The sequence below is a fragment of the Anopheles moucheti genome, chromosome 2 (assembly GCF_943734755.1).
Source record: "Anopheles moucheti chromosome 2, idAnoMoucSN_F20_07, whole genome shotgun sequence".
Lineage (NCBI taxonomy): Eukaryota > Metazoa > Arthropoda > Insecta > Diptera > Culicidae > Anopheles > Anopheles moucheti.
Genome location: NC_069140.1, coordinates 5,168,677 through 5,190,347, shown reverse-complemented (window position 1 = coordinate 5,190,347; position 21,671 = coordinate 5,168,677). Strand labels below are relative to the sequence as shown.

General features: G+C 45.3%; 1 protein-coding gene across 4 annotated transcripts in view; it reads right to left on the bottom strand.

The window, feature by feature from the left end:
• The window catches only part of LOC128299384 (afadin), a 38,528-nt gene that overhangs the window by 8,965 nt on the left and 7,892 nt on the right, over nt 1–21,671 (bottom strand). For 2 of the 4 annotated variants that reach the window (XM_053035333.1, XM_053035335.1), the window contains 4 exons: nt 7,629–7,981; nt 3,786–3,907; nt 1,613–2,288; nt 534–1,428 (listed from right to left, as the gene is read on the bottom strand). In XM_053035333.1, coding sequence (XP_052891293.1) covers nt 534–1,428; nt 1,613–2,288; nt 3,786–3,907; nt 7,629–7,981 — 2,046 coding nt within the window. Of the gene's footprint in view, nt 1–533; nt 1,429–1,612; nt 2,289–2,575; nt 2,876–3,785; nt 3,908–7,628; nt 7,982–21,671 lie in introns of those variants that run through there. The other 2 variants (XM_053035334.1, XM_053035336.1) reach the window with 2 other exon arrangements.

Genomic DNA, 21,671 nt, shown 5'->3' with positions numbered 1-21,671 from the left:
GGGACAGCGCAGCGAGCTACGCCGCGACTGACGACTGCCGCCACCGGAACCGTAGAAATTGAGACTTTCGTTCGAACGGCCAAAATGATAGCGATGATTGCCATCGTTGTCGTACACATTACAGTTGAATTCGTTTTCCATTTCTTTGTCGTTTTAACATTAATCAAACATATAACCGAATTGTAATGAATGCAACAGAACGTTACATATTTACGCGTTCCCGTGTGAAACCCACAGTATACCGACCGTCCAGTAGAGCAGCAAGATAAAAAGTAGGAAAAGGGGAGAACATTTATCAAGCGATAAGAGAGCTTAGCTTACGTACGATAGATATCGGTTTAATTTTAGCTTTTGTAGTTCTCTTCGATACTCATCATTGCGCCGCAAAGTTTTAGATAAATGCAACCATTTATATTAAATACTAACTTAATCCAATGTTATTACGATTATGTTTACAAAACCCGCGGCGTAAGGATTTGTATATGGCAACTTTAACGTGATACTAGGTCGTTAATAAGTACAATCAAACTTACCTCGCTGAATTACGGGACTTGGCTGCTGGAGAAGTGTTGCTAATCCGTGATAGATGGCACCTTGCTTGGCTACTTTCAGTGTCACAATTGGTCCGGTACGCACCAAATGGTCTGCCGCACGTTCTTGCGTGATACCGATCAAGCTCTGACCGTCGACTTCCAGCAGCTGATCACCTGCCTGAAGACGTCCATCGAGATCGGCCGCACCACCGCCCACCACCGACTTGATGTAGATGCCGAGCCGTTCCTGCCCGGCACCTTTGGCCGCCACAATCGAAAGCCCCATTCCGTTGGCATTTTTGTGCAGCTTTATAATCTGCACCTCCGGCTGTGGTAACTTGCTCGACATAACGCTCGGCGAACGGCCGTGATTGAACTGGTGCATGTACACTGTCCACAGGCCTATGCTCGTCGGTTGCGATGCTAGCCGGCACCAGCCCGCCATTTGGAACGGATTCAGGAAGTCTACCAAACCGGCGGGAATGCCCCGAACGACGTCACAGCTGAAACCATCGTCCGGCAGTAGCAGCGCTAGCGGCAGTTCCGGCGATTCTTCGAGCCGTATTTCACGTCCATCCGCACGGCTAAGCTCATCTGCGACCGATTCGGCCATCCGGACCGCCGTGTCGATGAGGTTGCGTGGAATGGTTTCCTGTGACAGCAGCGCCGCCATCTGGAGCGAGTTCAGTCGAAAGCACGAGCACGCCAACTGTTGCACGTCGGAAACGGACGTTTTGGGAGCTTGCAGGAATTGCGCACATTGATTGATTTTCGCCAGATGACAATCGGCCGCCAGCTCTAGACCTTGCTTTTCCGCCCACAGTTCCAGAAGCGACAGTCGCTCACTTAAGGCTTTTCCCCATGCACTGGTGCACATGTGTGAAGTAGTGACAAACTAAAATAACAAAACAAACGAAAATAACACACGCTTATTATTACTGAGTATTCATAGTAACTTTAAGTGGCATTGGGCATCGATCATTGTGCATGAAAGTGCAAAGGTTAATCATTCGTTTCACAAAGATCCACTGCCAAATACAGCTCATCACATTCGACAATTGTACGTCAGAGGTTATTACCTTGTTGAAACACACAACGTTGATGTAGTGGAATAGCTGCGAAAACAGCTGAATAGTGAGTGCAGCATTGACGCGGCATCGGCGTAGCAAAGCCATCGCCGAACCAAGCACGGACAGCACCAGCCCGGCTGCCGAGTCGTGATCGATGTTTTCCGACAGGAACTGGTTCAGCGTCTGCGACAGCTCAACGTGAAATATCGATACGAGATTGCGGAACGCTGTTTGTACGCTTTCCGCCAGCACTTCCTGGGCCTGGACGCTGAACGCCGAAATGTGACGATCCGATTTGAGAAAGTGCAGAAACTCGGAACTGTTCGCCATCCAGAACGACAGTATTTTGGCATCGGTGTACTGTTCCTGGACAACGTTCTGGATCAGATTGGCAACATGGTGCAGAAATACCGTCAGCTTATGGGCCCGCTCCGTTGGCTGCAGGTCGGGACGGTAATGCGTCGAGGCGCGGTACCGGGCGCACAGGTAGAGCGTGTAGACCGGTGCCAGTTTGAAGTTGGGCGAATTTACGTCCAGCTCGCTGATGACGGATTGCAGAAATGGTTCCTGGTTTTGTTCCGGGAACTCCAGCACGGCGGGAAGTATGGGTTCCTGACCGCCGGGTTCGCCCGCAATTGATGTTGCGGCATGCGACGGTTGCAGCTTTGGAAACGTGCTCGTTCTGCTGAAAGTAAGCGTACAGATATTAGATGTTAGATGGAAGTTAGAATAAACCCCTGCAGGGTATACATTTCTGCTCATTAGCGCCATAACACAGCGGGAAAAACCACATCTCCAATAGCATTGGCCATTCCGCGTTAAGACAAAGAAACATTCACAAACATGCGTGTGAGATGTAGAAGCGAAAGCATGAAGGATGGAAAAATGAGCTCCAGATGCGTTGTTTGCGCGTTCTTGTTGCATCGAAAATATTCGTCAGAGCGGGAGAGTGTGCGTGGAGATGTACAGTACCTGTCGGTAGTTGATCCGATGGATTTGAAGCTGGAAATAGATTTCGTTTCCGTTTCACCTCCGTTGCCTGCGCCGAAAGGTCCACCGCCACCACCGGGAAGGTGCGGCTCGCCCTCATTGTGATCGTTGCTATTGCCAGCGTGCCCCCCTTTATAGCTGGCCGTATCGTCCGGACCCATCACATCCGGTCCGTCTAAGGCGGTCACGAGCAACCCGCTCGGATGATGGTGATGATGGTGATGCATGTGCGAATGCGTCTGTTGAGCACCGGCCGTCGATTGCATGTCGAACGATGGTGTTTTCGCGAACGAGTTCGATTGCTGCTGTGACGAGGCACTTTCGGCACTGGTCGAAGCGACGGGACCATCGAGAAAGCTACCACCGGCACCGGCATTGCTTCCGGCCGGCATCTTACCACCTATTGGGCTGATCGGACGGCTCTCTTCGTCGTTCCAGGACGTTGGCGAGGTCGGTGATCGACTGGGGTACGATCATCGTCGAAATGGGGTTGGAGCCGATGGGATGAGATTGCAACATTCGCATGGTGAGGTGTGCAAAAGGGGAGGGGCGCATTGTCGAAATGTGGGTGTGGGTGATCCGCGCGAATACCGGAGTGTTGTGGTGTGCGTGTCAAAAGCAATTTATATTGTTTTTTTTTGGGAGCGAAGCGTATATGATGTAACAAACAAGATGGCAAGATGTTTGCAACATAATGAGAACATATTCACAACATAACACCACACAGTCGCATTCGTTTAGCATACGAATTAACACACAACGGAACACATAAAACGAAAAATGAAACAAAATTAAAAAAAACAAAAATCATTAATATGAATAATGTATAACAACAATGAAAGCTTTTTATGATAAAATACTAAAAGAGTGTTATCGAATGATGTCGTCACTAGCTGGTGTGTGATTAAAAGCCGGCATGATTAAAAGGATAATTGTGCATTTCATTTCATTTCGGCGTGTGTGCAATGTAATCGAATATTTTACAGCATTTAATTAAAACACACTCAACAGCATACATATATACACATATTTAGGAAGCTAACGAGGAAGCTGTAGCAGCACATACTACAAAACAAAACACAGCTAGCAGTGTACGTTAAATTGGACAAATTAACGACCGGTGACAAATATTGACGTGCACTCTCGGCCGGGCAGCTAATTTGAAATCGTCCAACTTTACGACGGAACTTACCTTTCGTACAAACAGGCCGAATCCAGCTGGGATTGAGACAGCGCCAGATTGTATCGCCCGTCTGACGGTGAATCGACGAAACGATACGATGCAACCCTGCCAAACATGACCACGGAACCGTTCTAGAAGGAAAAGCAGAAAACAAAACAACAACATAAGCATCTAACAAACGAATACTTTCCTCACAATAAACTGGCCCCAAAAATGGTTTTGGGATTCTACCTTCCGTTTGATGGCCATCCCCCCCCCGCCCCGGTAAATGCAATAAGATTAAATATTTTAGGTATGCCCGACCCCAACGGAAGAATGTGTTAAGAGCTATAAAAACCACCGAAAAGTGTGCCCCAATATTGCTACCGACTGCGAGCAGAAAAGAGGAGCGAAAAATATACAATCGTACGCTCGCCCTGTCAGCAAACTGAGGGTCAAAATTAAAAGCGATTTTGTTTTACAACCGTAATGATTTTGCTCGTTACAGCCAGGGCAGGAAGAAAGAACAATCATCGTGGAAATATGACCATCAATTTCATTATAAAACAATTCCTTTCCATTATGAAAAAAAGGCAATCAGGTTCACTTTGATGATTACCGGCTTAAAATGGAAATGTTTGATAAACTTCGTAATGTGTTGTATTATAAAAACCAACCTTTTGTGCTGCATCGTTTTGCAATATCGCTTCCAAATCTAATTGCTGCAGCACGACGCGTAATCCGATTGGTGTTTTAATATTGGTTGCGCGCTGTGGGCAAGTCCCAGGCAAACGCGTAGTAATCCATTCGCTTTCGAGAACTACGCCACAACTACAGGGCGAGCAGAGCGAGAGGGAGCAAGGATTTTTAATTAAAGTCCCTGGTGGCGCTCAACGACCGGTGCTTCCACCGCGAATGAAAACTTCGCCCCAACACGCCGCCCAACACGCAACACAACCGAGATACCGTAATGCAACTAAAGGAACACTCCGCCAGCTTAATTTTAATCCCTTTTCCCGCGTTGCTTCATTTTCCGTGTTCGCTTTTAGGCTTCGTAACCTGCGTAACGTAGCATCGTCAGTCAGGTTGGGGCGGGATGGTGGCGGATGCGTCAGTTTACCTTTCCCGGGGAACTCTCTGATTTCCCTGCCGTGTAGACAACCGGAAAAGCTGCAATGGCAAATTGCAAACTATTAATCATCATCAGCCCAGGATGGGCATCCGAAGGCATCGACCGCACGCGCTCGGTCATGTTGCGAGCTTCAGAACGAGCTTCTAATTTGACACAGTCGACGGTTCCTGTCAGAGTTCTGCAAGTTTTCTGCACCAAACTGGAAACCGAATCAGTGCCCGCCGTCCAACCAATGCAAGAGACTGAGGAGTAAAGAAAACGCCATCAAATGATTGTCCGAGTACTTCTGACCACGCTTCGTTGCGCGACTAATCGAAAAGACGTTGAAGCAACAACAACATGAAAAAACATAAAGGTCGATCTAGACGGTAGTATCCTCAAATTGGTTTATTCCGCTCGGCTGAATACGGAGCGTTTTGCTGCTACTCTCTACTACTGCTACTACTACTACTACCATCACCGAAGGATGTCGGCGACATTTAACCTTCGTTTCACTTTTTAAGATTTTTTGCACTACCGCACGATACTACCGAGGTTGAACAACAGCAAAAAGCACAGTGATCCCTTTTTTGCCGGAGATGAGAAGACACTTGAAACATTTCGCCATTTATCCTGGGATTTTCATAGCGTGAAAACTGAAGAACGGAAAACGGAAAAAGGACAATCTCTCTTTTGGTAATTTAGTATAACCACAAGGCTTCGTACAATATGCAAGCAACCCTTTCGGACCCCATTTTTATTGGTTCTTCATTTTTTATTCTGATGGCATGACTGACACCATCTTTCCCGCTTTGCGGTTCAATCTCATTGTGGTCGTCCGAGTCGTCTGACATCTTCGGATTCGCAGTTTCGATGGAAAAACTTTCTTAGTTGAGATTGCCCTTCCAAAAACAAAAGATATGCATTGAGAAACTATTAATATAGTTTAAAACACAATGGTCTAACGGATAACGAAGTTGCACCGTAAGAGGGTTCGAACGTCACGAGGCCAAGCCCATACACTTCGTTGAATGATTTATTTTTAGTATAATGCTGGAAACACACCAACAGCGCTAGAACGAACATTTTTCCCACAGGTTACCCAGTGTGGTGACGGGCACAGAGAAGAGAATCGTGTGATAAACTTCAGGGGTTTTTTTTGCGCTTCATCCCGCGTTAGGTGCTGTCGCATCTTTCCGTTCGGTTCGGTTTTTAAAAATAGTGCATCGAAATCTACAACCTTACCAGCCCGCGCTGCTGATGGTGCTGCACTTTTGGTTTGTGCCGGCAACATATACACACGGAATATAGGTCAATGTTTATACTCCCTCTGTTTCTGTCACGCTCCTAACCCAATGCACTGCCTGCATGCAGGGGTTGCATTAAGCCACTCGAGAACATTTCCAGCGAGATTGAGTTTATTTGTGCAATAAACAAGGATAAAATATAACTCACTTAAAGCTTGTAATGGAACGTTCTTTTTTCTCTACCACTCTCCACAAATGTGTGATAACACTTCGAAACAAAAAAATTGCCGTATTTCATTGCTGATGCTCAAACTTTGATCTCGCACCGTCACCCAGAACTGTGGCGAAATTGGAGCAGAACCCAATGCAGGTTTAATTCGAAATCGAGACTTCCTCGCAGGAATCGGAGTAAAAGGTAAACCATATTCACAGAATTTTTCGCTCCATCGCTTCGCTGTACCGTAATCATCGAAATAAATTATTTAACCTGCTCGTAGACCTTCCCGTCAACCAGTGGAGTGGCATGCAGATTCTCCCACCCGTGAGAAGATACACCGTCGGTTCTACCGGCCGTTTCACAATCGCGTTCGCACATCGTCTAGCAGATGTGCTCGCGAGAACAGTGTGGCATTGCGAATGGAATATTCAATCAGTGATACCTATGCCACTCCAACTCCTCCGCCACGGCGTCACAGAAGACAGAAAAAGTATAAACTAATCCCATGCCCAAACTGACGGTAGAACAACGGATAGCTGTAGACACACAATACACGTTTGCTTGTGCGCCCGTCAGCGAAACCCGTTTCAATGGTCTCACGAATGCGAAGTAAAACGCTTAAGCGATAGATAATCTTCCATCCAATCGCACAATTTCCAGCAAATGGAGAAAACGGTAAGGGGTTTAGAGCATTCGATCACAGCACAGCCCGTCGTTTACGGTTTGGTTGTTCACTAACGTAACGGTAGGATTAGCAAAACGGAACTGCGTCGTGCACCCTCGTGCCCCGTCACGCATCGTTTGCGCCGTTGAACCATCAATTTCATCAATGATTTATTCTCGTCCTGGTTCGGGGGATCAGCTCGAGCACTTGTGGAACACCAAGAAAGGACGTCCGGACGGGGCAACTGAGCTTGGATTTTGGTTGATGATGTTTAATGTAAATAAAATCGCTGATGTGTATTCAAGACGTTCGGTATCAGTTTGAGCGAAATTATCATCTCAGCCGTGCTCATCATCCATCACTAACACGGCGAACCACCCGTTGGCCGTTGGGGAAAGTGTTGCATTTTATATTCTAAAACGAGCAAATGATTACTACCATCGGAATTATTGGTTAGTTGATTGGAATGAGAAAAATCAGCAGTTAACAGCTCCTCACATCGCTATCACTCATCTAATGATGGATGCATTGATGTGTTCACGTGAAGCTTGGAAATTCAACTGTTGATGGACATTCCACCTTTCCTTGTATGGTTCATCCTCCATGTTTCGTTATTTTCCCCGCATATACTCACGTGCAGTATCGTCGGCTGCTGGATGTGATGACCGTTGACAAATGTCGTACCATCTGCGTGCAGGGGCGTCACGGTGCAGACTCCGTCATGCATCGATATTAAACAGTGGCGTGCCTGGATGGAGGGACCGAACAGCTGCAGCGCATTAGTGTTGGCCGAACCGACCTCGATCGGTTCGCTGCCCAGCTTAACGCGCCGTCCACCATCTCCGCTGTGCGTGATCTCGATCAGCATGGGACCTTCGCGGTCACCGCCAATGTTGTTGCCACCGTTCGACACGCCCAGCGGTTTCTTTTTCCGTCTTCGCGGCTGCGAATCCGCGGGTCGGCGACGCACATGGAACATGATAGAACCTGGAAAAACAGAACGATAGGAGATCGGAGTTAATCGTTTGCCTAAATGTTTAATGTAAACATTACGATGACTTATTAATATATTACAATAAGAAAAGTTCTTGTATTAATATTATCAAGCAAACACATCCTGCCCTTTACTATATTTCCTTTACTCTTCCTTAATGCAAGACGATTGTACAAACACACTGTGCCTACTGTGATCTCCTTGCACAAATGCGTACAGTGAGTACAATGCGAAAATAAACTTCACAAACATAATTTCCCAACGAAGGCATTTTACCAGTTGGCTCGAAAATGAGATCGTGCCTGTTTAGTCAACAATCCAAGCAACCGAACCTAATCATTCACAAGAGTAAACTGCCTTGAATAAAGTACATACACGCAAAAACGATAAACAAAGCCGTCGTTTCCCTTATTCGGGCCAGTTTCCTGTGCCCCTTCGAAAGGGCAACTGGTTTCACCTCTTGCGTATGCTAATTACTACATATGTTCATAATTAAATACACACACACGCTCTCTCTCATTCTCTCTATCGTTTCGCCAGTGCTGCTGAACACTGATCGTGACCTCCAAATCAAAGTTAGACTCTTTCCTCGTGGTAGATAATGGAACGGATAAGTACACACATGGTGGCCACACCAGCTACTGCGGATGCTGCTTTTTATCTATCGACTCGTACATCCGAACGTAAACTGAAATGAAATGCGTCATAACAACAACTTTGAGTGGTTCGGAGAGTGTGTTGATGGTACGTTTTAGCTGAAACCCCACTTCACAGGGTAGCACTCGAAAAATGGAAAAGTGTATGGACTTTGTTTCTGATAATAGCGATATTAACTACGTGAAATTGTATATAATTTTTGAATATACCACCGAAATTCATGCATATGGATCTCCATTGATGGGAGGATCAACTTGATCAACTCTTAATAAGAATAATAAATCTCAGAATTATCAGAAATTCAAGAACCTTCAGCCTTTTGTGATCCTCAGAGATTTATGAAGTGCAGTCATTCAAAGATTTGACGAATATTCCTGAATCAAATTATTGTAACAATTAAATGTTTTAATGTTGTAAAAATGACAATACGAAAATCAGATTACCCAACCACCCGATTTGCCTAAAAATTGGGTCCACATTCATACCATATAAGGGGACTTAAATCTGGATACACATTTTACGCATCGAATGAATGTTTAAGAGTTCGTGAAGGGAATGTTTCACGGTTGAATATGTATTTTCTTGAACGCTCTAAGCCCCAGTCTAAAAAAACACACACGCACATGTTACAAATACGATACGCTGCACATGAAGTTTGCCGTAGTATGTCACAGCGGGCGAAAAAAAAAATTGGTATCCCGCCTAGTAGTAATCCTTTTGCCACCTATACGGCCATTCTTTCACACTGATCCTTCCCTCACGACAGCAAAAAAAAAGAAAACATGACACATCTTCCGACGCACGTATGCGGGGGAACGACGTGCACGGAAGTTCCTACGGTCTTCGTCTTCGTTAAATCCAACATTTATTAAAAGCTTTTCGCACGAACATCGGCATGACCGATAATGGTAATCCGGTCGAGTCCAAGGACGGCAGACGTCACGCAAAAAGATCAAGCCCTCCTTAACGTTATTGAGAGCGTTTGGCTACGAGATACGTCTACTACGGCATCAGAAGCAGCAGCAGCAGCAGCCTGAACAGGAAAACACATTACTACACCACAGGTTGTCCCTAACCCCGGCCAGGAATGATTGAGTTTATTTTGTGTGCCTTAATTTTATCGTACGGACGTGTGTGTGTGTTTAGAAGGAAAAAGAATAATGAAAGAAAAAGAGTCTTCAAGATTGGTCGATAGTATGGCGCCATCACGAATGACCCTTAGACATTATCTTCTTGGGTGAGTTCGTCCAACCGGGCACACATACACGCATGCATGCGGACAGTTAGAAGCTACTTTACTTTACGACGTTTGTTGGGATGCACGTAAAAAGGACGTGGGGACCTTTGCTCGAGATTCTCTAGCGAGTTGTATTTTCAAAAGGTCAGCAAGGGACAGTTAAGTTGCGTCCGTTCGCCTTTTTGTCTGTGCAGCATTTCATTGTCCTTCGTAAAACACATTAAAGTTACCGCTCTATTAGAAGGACGCTACAGCAACTGCATCACAATGGCGCATTGGCTAACGACGATTGCCGCAGACACGCAGCCGAACAATGCCTGATAATATTCCGAAATGTGGTTCTGGAATTGAAATGTAATCAATGAAGCAGCACTGCAACAAAATAGTTTACTTCACCCGAAAACTCTGACACCGACGTCGGATGGAGATTCATAATTAGGTTCGATCGCAACCGACAAGATGATGCGCCCTGGAATGAAACTCTGCAGTGAATCAAGCCATTTTTGCCACCGTTCACACCACACACACGTTCGTTAAAGGGAAATGTTTGTTTATGTGATCGGTACCAGGCGTCTCCATCTGCGGCACCAGGCGTCTCCATCGCTTGGTTTTTCTTTAACCCCAAAAACCCCGAACTTCAAACACATGCAGACAAGAAGGAAAGGAAAAGCTGCACGAACGAAGAATGCATTATTGGTGGCCACTCTTCCCATTTCCTGCCCCCGCTAGCCTGCTCTGCCTGCCGGTTGTTTACAGTAAGCATTACGAGATTCATTAGAATTGGCACATTGCGGCGTGCGGCGGGGCGTCAACGGTTCTAAACCCCGGGTACGTACGTCAGCGCGTGCCGTATCTCGGAAATGGACCACATACGCGTCTCGTGTGTGCACCCGCAATCGCATGACGTCATTCTGCGTGTGAGCAACACAAGATCAGATCTCGCACAGTATTGGATGCAGCAGCAGCACCTGCTGCTCTGCCGGAACTCCGGGCTACACCGAAGTGTGCCGGAGTGCCGCCCGGTGTTCCTCAGGAAGGCAAAAACTTTCCATCTTATGCGAAATCCCCATAACAAGATATTACACGTTGGGAAGACATTCGTTCGTAATTTTTCGGCCGTCTCCTTTCACTCCGAGTTCTCTCCCCCTTCCTCCAGTTCCAAAGGGAAGTTGGTGGGTTTCTGCTGATGCCGCTGCTACCACTTAGCTGTATTTTGCTTTCTTCCCTGCTTATCTTCATCAATTAATCAAGTTCACTTATGCTGACTGGAAGCAATTTTTCATCCTGTTGTTTTTATTTTCGCTTTTCAGCCTGGCCCACACATACAGACACACAGACACACAAAAGCGTACTTCAAAACCTCCGTGCTGCGCTACCGTCGATCTCTATCGTCGGAAGAATTCGTCTTTCGACAAAATCACGCTCCGTGTCTCAAGCAGCCGATCGTCGGGATAAATCCGTTCTTTTCCAGCTGCCGTACTTTCCGCAACGGTGTGCCTTTCCGCACCGGCAAGTGAACAACAATGAAAGATCACTTTAAAATTTCTGCTTCACGGCGCGACCTGTGGCCAGATAAGATAAAATAGTGAGCGAACATGCTGAAGATGGTCGAGAACCTTTCAAGCAGTAGCAGCAGCACAACGAAAACGAACACGCTGCCATGCCCTGGCAACTGCTTGGGAAATGTGACAGACGGTGTCAAATAAGGAATTTATGTTGAAAAGTCAACCGTAGGGAAGCGTAGCGGGACACAACAAAGACAGCGAGCCTCGAGGAAGCGAGTTCTACTAGGGGGTTGGAAAATTAATAACAGTTCGCATTGCAGATGTTTCGTCATTTAATTCGGAACATTTCACGTCAAACTATTTACGTAAAAAACGGTAGCAATGTCAGGAATAATGGCTGATGGAATTTACAACAAATTGAACCAAATTATCGTCAAAATATTGTTTGTGTTGGAAATACAATAGTTTTATTTTAAAGCAGAGATGAAGAATTCGATCCATGCATGAAAACGAGAAAGGGAAAGTTTTAGGACAAATGAGATTTTAATCAAGTAGCCATAGGGCCAACCTCATCTAGAGAGGATCAGACCTATAATAGATCGAAGTTCAAGTTATTAGTTAAAAATAAAGGCAACATTAGAAATCAACGGAAGGAGTTTTGGATTTGATACAAGAACAAAGAACACAACGTAGGGTAACACACGCCAACAGTTTGATTGATATTACTTCGAATTAAGTAAAAGCATTCATAAATTAGATGAAATTTGCGTCATTTCTGTAAGTAATATTACTTTTGCCATAGTCTTTTCCATTTGTTTCGCGCATGATTAAAGGCGGATATGGGAATGAAAATCATGATTACAGCTTATGCAGAAGCCTCCACATTATTTGCAATACTGCGCCGAACGAACAACGGCCACAACGAACCAAAATTCCACAGTACGCGGATGCAGCAGTAACGCCCTATTATTTCACCACGCTATCAGTGGGATTATTTCCGTGACACACTACACCGCACATGGCACTGCACATTGGGCAACCTTTCCAGGAAAAAGGGGTGGTGCGCTTATCACATCGAAATGATTTCCTCCATCTCCACCCCGTGGCCGATAGTGGCCAACCGATCCAGTCCCACCAAAATGACCAGAGCCGGTTCTTCTGGCTATGCTAATGGTGGCTATGCGCCCCGCCATCCGTTTGTACCGGGAGACGGGCACAATTTGAAGCGTAATCCTTTCCACACACTGTCCACCGGGTTTTCCACGTATCGGGCCCACATTAATGGTTTGGCCGATCGATAAAACCTTTATCCATCCTTCCAGTGTGCGAACGAGTGTGGTCGATTTCGTAGTTGGTCGCCAGTAGTTGGTTTTGTGCTCGGTTTATTACCGGTTACCACTGCGGCCCAGCCCGTTCGACTGGACAATCGCCAACAATAGAGCATGGAGAGCGCGCCGGTCATGGATAAATGCCGTCACAATCACAATGTCCGTCTCGTACATCACTCCGCGCAGTTGTGTCGTTAAGTGCAATAAAGAGAGAGAGAAAAAAAGGCCACTTCACTCCAATATTAATGATCCATGCGGGCAGATTGTTAGTTTGGTCATCGAAATTCATCGAAATATTCGCCACAGACAGCCGGAAACGTCGGTTAATCATGTGATTGACACTTGAAGCACACACACACACCTGTGATCGGACTGATCGGAGGAAGATCTGACTGGATTTAGCACAACCAGCAAGACAGCAAGTTTGACTTACACTCGCGGAACTAATTTCCAGCAAAAGGCGCTTAGCGCATCCTCTTAATCCGCACCGAAAAACCCTGACTAACGCACCGGGAAAAAACCACCAGCCGATTCTGTAACCCGACACCGACTGCACACGCGACTCGAAAGCACCACAAGCCCGGCACTGCCCGATCGGAGCTGCCGAACCGAACGCTGCTGGAGACGAATAGTGGGTCCGCGCTCCAGAGCGGGTTAGAGTACATGTAATGAAACGCGCGCCCGCAGTACATATCATGCAGAAGAGCACCCACCACTCCGTGGCCGCCGCAGTGGTGGTGAGGACGCTCCACCATCTGGCCGCCCACATCCCGGCTCCTTCCGGGTTTTATTATCCTTTACCGCCCGCCGATGAACTCCGACACTGTCGTCTGTTTGTTTGTGAGCAAATGACTCCCAGAACAGAACATATGTACTTCGCTGCTCCTAAACCAAAAATTCCCCCCATTTTCACACACACACACACACATACTCTTTCTCTCCTGCTTCCTCCCGCTGGGCTGAGTGTTCTTCAGTCTCGTGCACTATACACGACACTACCCGACCCGACCCAGTGGTTCTTATCGCGGCAGTATAGAAGGGCCGGATTCGCACACATCCATCGTCGTGGTGTGAGCGCGTCCCTTCAGCACCAACGACCTACACACCACACAGTGTTACACGCGGACGAGAATAGTAATCGACAACAAAAGAACGTTTGACTCGAGTGCGAAGGCATCAGAGTTTACACCGCTCTCCACTCCACTCTCCAACACCGACCTTCGTCCAGTGAGGACGGTGTCGAGGACAGCAACAGCAACGACGTCGCTCGACCCGAGCCTGACGGCGGCACAACAAACTTTAACCATCTCACCTCCCCCCCTCCCCCTGTCAAAACGTCCACCGTCAACCGGGCAAGAATGATTACGATATTCGGGGAATTAAATTCGGATAAGTAATTTTAGTAACCCATTTGGGACCCATTACAACACCACCCCCATGGAGGACCGAAACGCTGGAAGGTTCGCAAAAGCGACGAAGCGAAAATCGACGATGGGGGGAGAATGGGAGGATGGGAGGACCAATTTTTAATAGAACCGTTCCCATTGTGGCGTTGGGCGCGATGAGGGTTTTGAATCTCATGGCCGCTTGCGACGCTTGCACGGGAGATTTCAAAAGTGGACGATGTCAGACGTCATGGTTGGGGCCGCGTGGATTCGCTTACCGAACCCAATCAACATCGCTCTCCGATACTCTTTGATGTTGGAGTTAATAGCCATACCCCTAGTTGCCATCATTGCGTGACCCCCCACCGCCCCCCTCCCTCCCCCTCTGGGAAACCAACAATCACACGGCACCGACAGTAGTGGCATGGGAAAAGGTAATGGGCTAAAGATGACAATGACGATCCAAGCAAGCTTTTGTCCACCGAGACCGAGATATTCTGCCAACAAAGGACAATCACCGGTGGCCAACCCTGACCCTGAGCTGTAGCTAAACAGCTGATTGTATAAGTTTGCCATTGTCGAAGCGAAGGAAATCTCCGGGGAAATCGAAATAATTCCATCGATTGGTCCTGCCTGGGGTGATATCAGAAAGAAAACTTTGCAAAGTAAAAGAGTAAGTTTCAAGAACCCTCCACAGGAGTTCTCGTATCGTTTCCTTAAACCTTTTCCAAAGATCTATTCCGCTCAAGTAGGGGTTTATATAGCACGAGTCTCGCTCTGCGTTGGGTATTACTGGCAGACTTACAAAGAAAAAGTTATCGAAGGTCATGTGCACTTTTACGTTTACTTTCAGGAGCTTTACTACCACCTCGAACGGATCGAGCACGAAATGAAATAGAAAAATAAAACACAAAGCATGTTTCTATTCCTAGAATCGCTCCAATCTTTAAATAACTTTGATCTTGATAAATCTATTTGTTCGCAAAAATAGACAAAATTATCACAACTTTCATCAAAAATTAAAACAATTTCAACAGATTTGATGAGTAAATAAAATATGTTAAAATAATTGAATCGCGTCAAGTAAAGCGAATTAAAACATGCCGTCAGCACAATCGGGAAAACCAGCACAAACGGTTGTCAAAAATATTAACGTTTAATGCATTAAAAATGAAGCTTTTACGCTGATTAATGGTAATGCGAGGGTGAGACAGCCACGGAGTTTACAAGATGTAAATCTTCCCCTCGGGACCTCGCGCGCCTAGGGCGTTTTGTACTTTGTGCTTGTTATACCTGGGAGTGCTTGTTCTACCGCTAACATTGTTTGCATTGATTTATATACATTCCTCAGTAAACACTGCACACTGCAAACAACTTCACACCACACCGACAGAACCAAATATGCTATCGGTGTTATCGATCATTTATAGCAAAGGTGGGTCGTTTTATTTTTTTTTTTTCGTGTCAGCTTCGTTTCTTTCACGTTGGATCACACAAATGAACCCTGTGGGGTATATTCAGTACACACACACACACACACACATAAATCGATAGCACAACGACACACCAACACCAACCCCGATATAACTTCGGTGGGCAGGACTTTTCAACTTCCTGCTCCATCGACAAGGAAACGTATTTTGTCCACAAAGGTCTGTCAGGGCCGAAGACAGCATCGGGGGAAAGGTCTCCCGACAGCGGTACGATACAGAGTCGTCCTTAAGACAGGGACGGAAGGACGGGAACCGCAAAGGGTAAGCCATCTATGATACGTCAGTATACACGCGCCGTGCAATATGAATATACATATGTATATTTTATTTTCCTCTCGTTTGACATGCATACGAATCGGTTTGTTAGTGAACCAGACAAAGAAAACCACCATCTAGCGAGGTGGAGGAGGAGAATAAAAAACAACAACTCATAACAACTCTGGCAAACTCAGCAAATTTTGCGTCGGACGGTTGGCGCAAGCTGGCGTACACTTTCTTCAAGCGAGCGAGACATCAACAGGCGACCGCACCGTATCAGAGTTCGGGCAACAGAGTGCGACAGAACCCTTTTCACTAATCTCCGGCAAGTAAATAGCGTGTCCCAACGCGGCGTCTCATAAGTACACCTGAGGAAGGGCAGCCTTGCAGTTGTTGTTGTTTTATTTCATGAACAGGTACAACCGCAGCAAAAGAGATGAATGGCAAGACATTAGGCAGCAAGCGCTAGAATGTACCGTAGGCACATGCTTGAGAACTTTTTGCCATGGCCATTGTGAAAAATTACAACAACTGCCACATTTTTTTCCACTGCCACGATGGAGGCGCCTGGTTAGGCCCGGTGGTTTATAAATAATGGACAGTGAGGCCCCCCAGGCGAATAGTCAACACTCGACAGGATGCTGCTGCCGCTTCATGACCGGATACAACGTCACCGGTTGTTTCGCACGGCTACCGAAAATGTCCGTCTTGGGCGAAAGAAGACAGCCAGACGCAAAGGAATTGTTTGCACGCCCGAGTTGACTTAGCACACGTACTGTAACGCCAACCGCATGTGTAATCCAGTTGTGTAGCTGGCTACGGTCGGACCAGAAACGTTCATCAAACACACACACACGAGCGCTGGGGTCGGTTGTGGATAATAAAAAACGAATTCAAGCTTTATCCCTTCCTGGGTGAACGAACCTCACGGCTGCACGGCCAAGAACAGAGGATCCCGCCGGAAGATATTACAACTACAACGAATCCAAAAAAGAAAATTCTTCATTAACAACACTGTTGAATGTTTGCTCCTGTTTCAATTACCGCGGGAAAACTTTCGCCGTAAGCGCAAACACAGCCCTGCCTGATCGTGTTTCAGGATCGGCGTACAGAAGCTGAGGCAACATCAATTCAAGCCGTCCCTTCTTCGTTTGGTAGCCCGCATTTTTTAAGCACTCTTGCACGCGAGGATAATTAGCGCCATTAATGATTGTGGGTGGTTTGGAAAATCTGGAAGGAAAGTGCTTGAATGTTCGGGAAATGTTGCTGTAAGCTAAGGAAGAAATTAAATATTAATTGAGTGGTTCTGCCGAACAGCACGATAGTTTACCTTTTTCTTTTAAGTAATCAACGTTGCTGCCGAAAAGCAAAAGTAAACTCAACCACTTTTCTCTCTCAATTGTGGTTTGTATTTATTGTGCGCCTTTCGGTCAAGCACAAACTAATCATTTCATGGTTTTGAGAGTAAACTTTGATATTGTTTTAAGCGTCGGACCAACCAACAATAAACCCCCCACCGTCCCGCTTCGAATCAAACATCTATCAAACGTTTATCATTCAAGCCGAGCACACTTCGGCCTGTTTAATAGGTAATATTCTTCGCCCGACATGTATAAAACATATAAAACCGACAGCAACCACCGTATAGGCGGCACAGCCGGCCTGAAGTGAATAGCAAGATAGAAATAAATGGGGCCCTTTTGCCTTCCCGAGCGCCCGTGCGCCTTTTCGCGCGGTAAAGAGCCATGAAAATTTAATTTTCAAACTCAACTCTCGCTTCCACGCATCTCGGGGGCGCCGCAAGGGAGACGGGCACACACACCAATACTTCAAACAACACGCCGGAGAAGCTAATAATGGAGCTTTCGTTTATTTCGCAACTGGGAAGATTGCTTCATCAACGACCGGGCGTCTCCATTGCACGCAAGGAACAACGCGAGCAATTATGCTGAACTTATGCTGAGCGTCTCACGCTAGGCAACAATTAACTTAATCAAAAGAAAATGCCAGCTACGAGGAGAGCTTCACCGCATTTTACATTCTAGCGAAATCATTTCACTCTGTAAGCTTCCACTGCAAAACAATGATAATAGAGCAACATTGCAATAATCATCATTGCAAAGCACATTGCACACATTAAGGTCAACGGTAAGAGGAACGGACAGCTGCACTTCCTTCCGCGGGCAAGCTGCTCAATTTATGCGCCTAACGGCACGTATACGTAATTGTAGAGTTAAGAAATTAGTTCATAAGTATAAACTAGGTTAAGATTGTAATTAGTATGTAAGTATTGGTAACGCAGCACACGCATCATACGGTCATCCGCAATGTGCGTACGGGCAGTTGAATAAATGCCACGAACGAGTACACAACAGATTGGCGACGAGGATAAAGTCAAAGAGTACAAAAGTCAAATGGCGAAACAAGTGATCGGAACAGTGCAGCCGTATGTGTTTGGAGAGGAAATAGAAAATTACCTGGAAAGAGTGGATCTTTTTCTGGAAGTGAACGACGTTGAAGACGACAAGAAAACGGGGTTCTTACTAACGATTGGTGGCGCCGAATTGTTCGATGTGGCAAGGAAAGTGTGCTCGCCAAAAAACCCTAAGGAGATAAAGTACGATGTGCTTACAAAAACATTAACATCGCACCTAAAGCGCAGCACAAATGAAGTGGCGGAACGTTACAAATTCCGCTTGGTGTTTCAAAAGGAGCTATCGATAAACGAATACATTATCGAATTGAAGGCGGCCGCACAGTTGTGCAATTTTGAGTCATTCCTTGAAAAGGCGCTACGTGACCAACTAGTAGCCGGGGTCACCGACCAGGAGCTGAGAAAGAGACTTCTCTCAAAAAGCATGCTCACATACGAAAGTGCGTGCAATGTGGCATTGTCCTGGGAAGCAGCAAAGCGACAGAATGATGAGATGAACCCAAATGAAGCACAAAAATAGATAGCAACAGTGCGAACCAAGGCGACCAGCATACCAGCTAGATCAGCGTCGGAAGAGCAGGACGAATGTAGGCAAGCGGAGATGGCGGCGTTACGACGTACAAAATGGAATAATTATTCGCCTGCCGCACGTGGTGAGCGAAATCGAGTAAGCAGAAATACCAGAAGTGTATTGTGTTATCGGTGCGGTAGACAGCATGATCCAAATCAGTGTCCAGTTAAAGCGTGGAATTGTTATGCGTGTGGTAAAACGGGACACGTCGCATCGTGCTGCAGGAGCAATCGAAAAGGCATGAGAGCCTTCGAGAAGGAACAAGGGGAAGAAGAGGAAGAAGGCGTAGAACATATGGGTACAGTAGTGGCATTACAAAACGTAAATGCAATTGGAATGGAAAATTTACCAATTAAAGTATCCTTATTGTGTAGAGATGTACGACTAGAATTTGAGATCGATTGTGGGGCCTGTACCAGTGTGATACCAGAAGAAATTTTTCGTAAAAAATTTCAAAAACACGTTTTAGAAGAAACGTACGTTACGTATGTATCTGCGACCGGACAAATAATACGACCACTAGGGAAGTTTAATGTAAAAGTACGAACGAAAGACGGAAAAATAGGCGTATTGCAAATTACAGTAATTCCAGCACAAAGAAAAGTAAATTGTTTGTTAGGAAGGGACGCCTTGGATTGGATGTTTCCCACCTGGCGAAGAGTATTTCAAATCAATGCGCTAGAATCAAATCAAGAGTACAATATACTAAACGAAATAAGAAAACAATTCCCGAATACGGTGAATAATAATGAAAATAGCATGATAACCGGTTTTGTAGCCAATTTGATTCTTAAACCAGATGCAACACCAATTTTCCATAAGGCTTACACCGTACCGTATTCCTTAATCGATGAAGTTGAAAATGATTTGAATCAGTTAGTTAAAGACGGAATATTAGTTCCTACCAAAACGTCACAATGGGCAAGTCCAGCTGTTATAGTTAAAAAGAAAAATGGTAAAGTTCGAGTTTGCCTCGATGGCAAGGTTACCGTGAATAGAATGTTATCCACAACACACTACCCTTTACCACATGTAGATGACATACTATCCAAAATTTCCAAGTGGAAATATTTTTGCAAATTAGATTTGACTGCCGCGTATTTGCAAGTACCATTATCAAAAGCCTCACAAGAAATATGTACAATCAATACCCACAAGGGATTATATCGTTACACACGCATGCCATTTGGCATCAGTTCGGCTCCAGCTATCTTTCAAGGAATAATAGATCAAATACTGTTGGGGTCACCAGGAATGGCCTACATAGACGACATAGTAGTAGGAGGAGCGACGACAAAAGAATGTAAACGGAATCTTTTTCTGGTGCTAGATAGGCTAAACAAGCACAGAGTAAAGTTGAATTTAGAAAAATCGGAATTTTTTAAATCTAGTATTGATTACCTCGGATACAATATCTCGGCAAGCGGCATAAAACCAAATCAAGATAAGGTTAAGGCGATCGCGGAAGTGGCAAGCCCGAGAAACGTAAATGAACTACAAGCATTTTTGGGATTATTAAATTTCTACCGTAGATTCCTACCCAACTTGTCAGCTCAACTTTATCCGTTACATGCGTTACTAAAAAAGAATACAAAATTTAATTGGGATAATAAATGTGAGGAAGTTTTTCAAGAAACAAAACAAATGTTAATAAATCATAAAGTCTTAGAACCTTATGACCCCAGTAAACCAATAGTTTTAGCTGTGGACGCTAGTCCATATGGAGTGGGAGCGGTGTTGTCTCACGTCATAAACAAAATAGAAAAGCCTATCGCATTTGCCTCAGCTACACTTACCGAAGCGCAAAAAAACTATGCTCACGTACATAAGGAAGCGTTAGCCGTAATGTTCGGGGTAAACAAATTTCATAAATATATATTTGGGTTCAAGTTTAAGTTAGTAACCGATAATAGCGGAGTTAAAGAAATTTTCAACCCAACCAGAGGAACTTCTTCGATCGCAATGGCTCGTTTACAAAGATGGGCCTTGACCCTTTCAAATTACGATTATATTATTGAACAAAGACCAGGTACAATGATGAGCAACGCAGATGCTATGTCAAGGCTTCCGTTAGTGGAAGCACCAAGTGTTGAAAATATTCAGTTAGGAATAAAGGCGGTTCAAGAAAATGGGCTATTAAATGATGTTAGAATACGTTTCAATCAGCAGGAAGACCCTTTGATTAAAACATTATATGAAAGAGTAAAAGGCGGCTGGACGCATGAACCGGACTATAGTTTAAAACCATTCTTTAAACTCAAAACGCATTTTGGAATAGAAGACGGCATTTTATGTTTTAACGATAGGATAGTAGTACCGGAAAGCCTAAAAAGTCTGACGCTAACAAACTTACACCAAAATCATGAGGGTATAGTAAAAATGAAAATGAACGCACGGCAGCACGTGTGGTGGAAAACCATGGACAAGGATTTAACAGAATTTGTAAAATCGTGCAAAGTATGCCAGTTACGTCAAATAGTGCCAAAAGAAGTGGTAGTAACTAAATGGCCAAGCGTAAAAGAGCCTTTCCAAAGGGTACATTTGGATCTCTTTTATATAGAAAGCCGTACCTTACTCATAATAGTAGATGCTTTTTCAAAATATATAGACGTAAAACTATTAAATCTTTCGCGGGCGTCCGATATCATCGAAAACCTAGAAAACTTTTTTGCATGTTTTGGATTGCCTCAGGAAATCGTGACCGATAATGGTCCACCCTTTAATTCGGTTGCTTTTGAAAATTTTCTAAACGTGAGAGGTATAAAGGTATCGAAATCACCCCCATACCATCCACAATCAAATGGGTTAGCTGAAA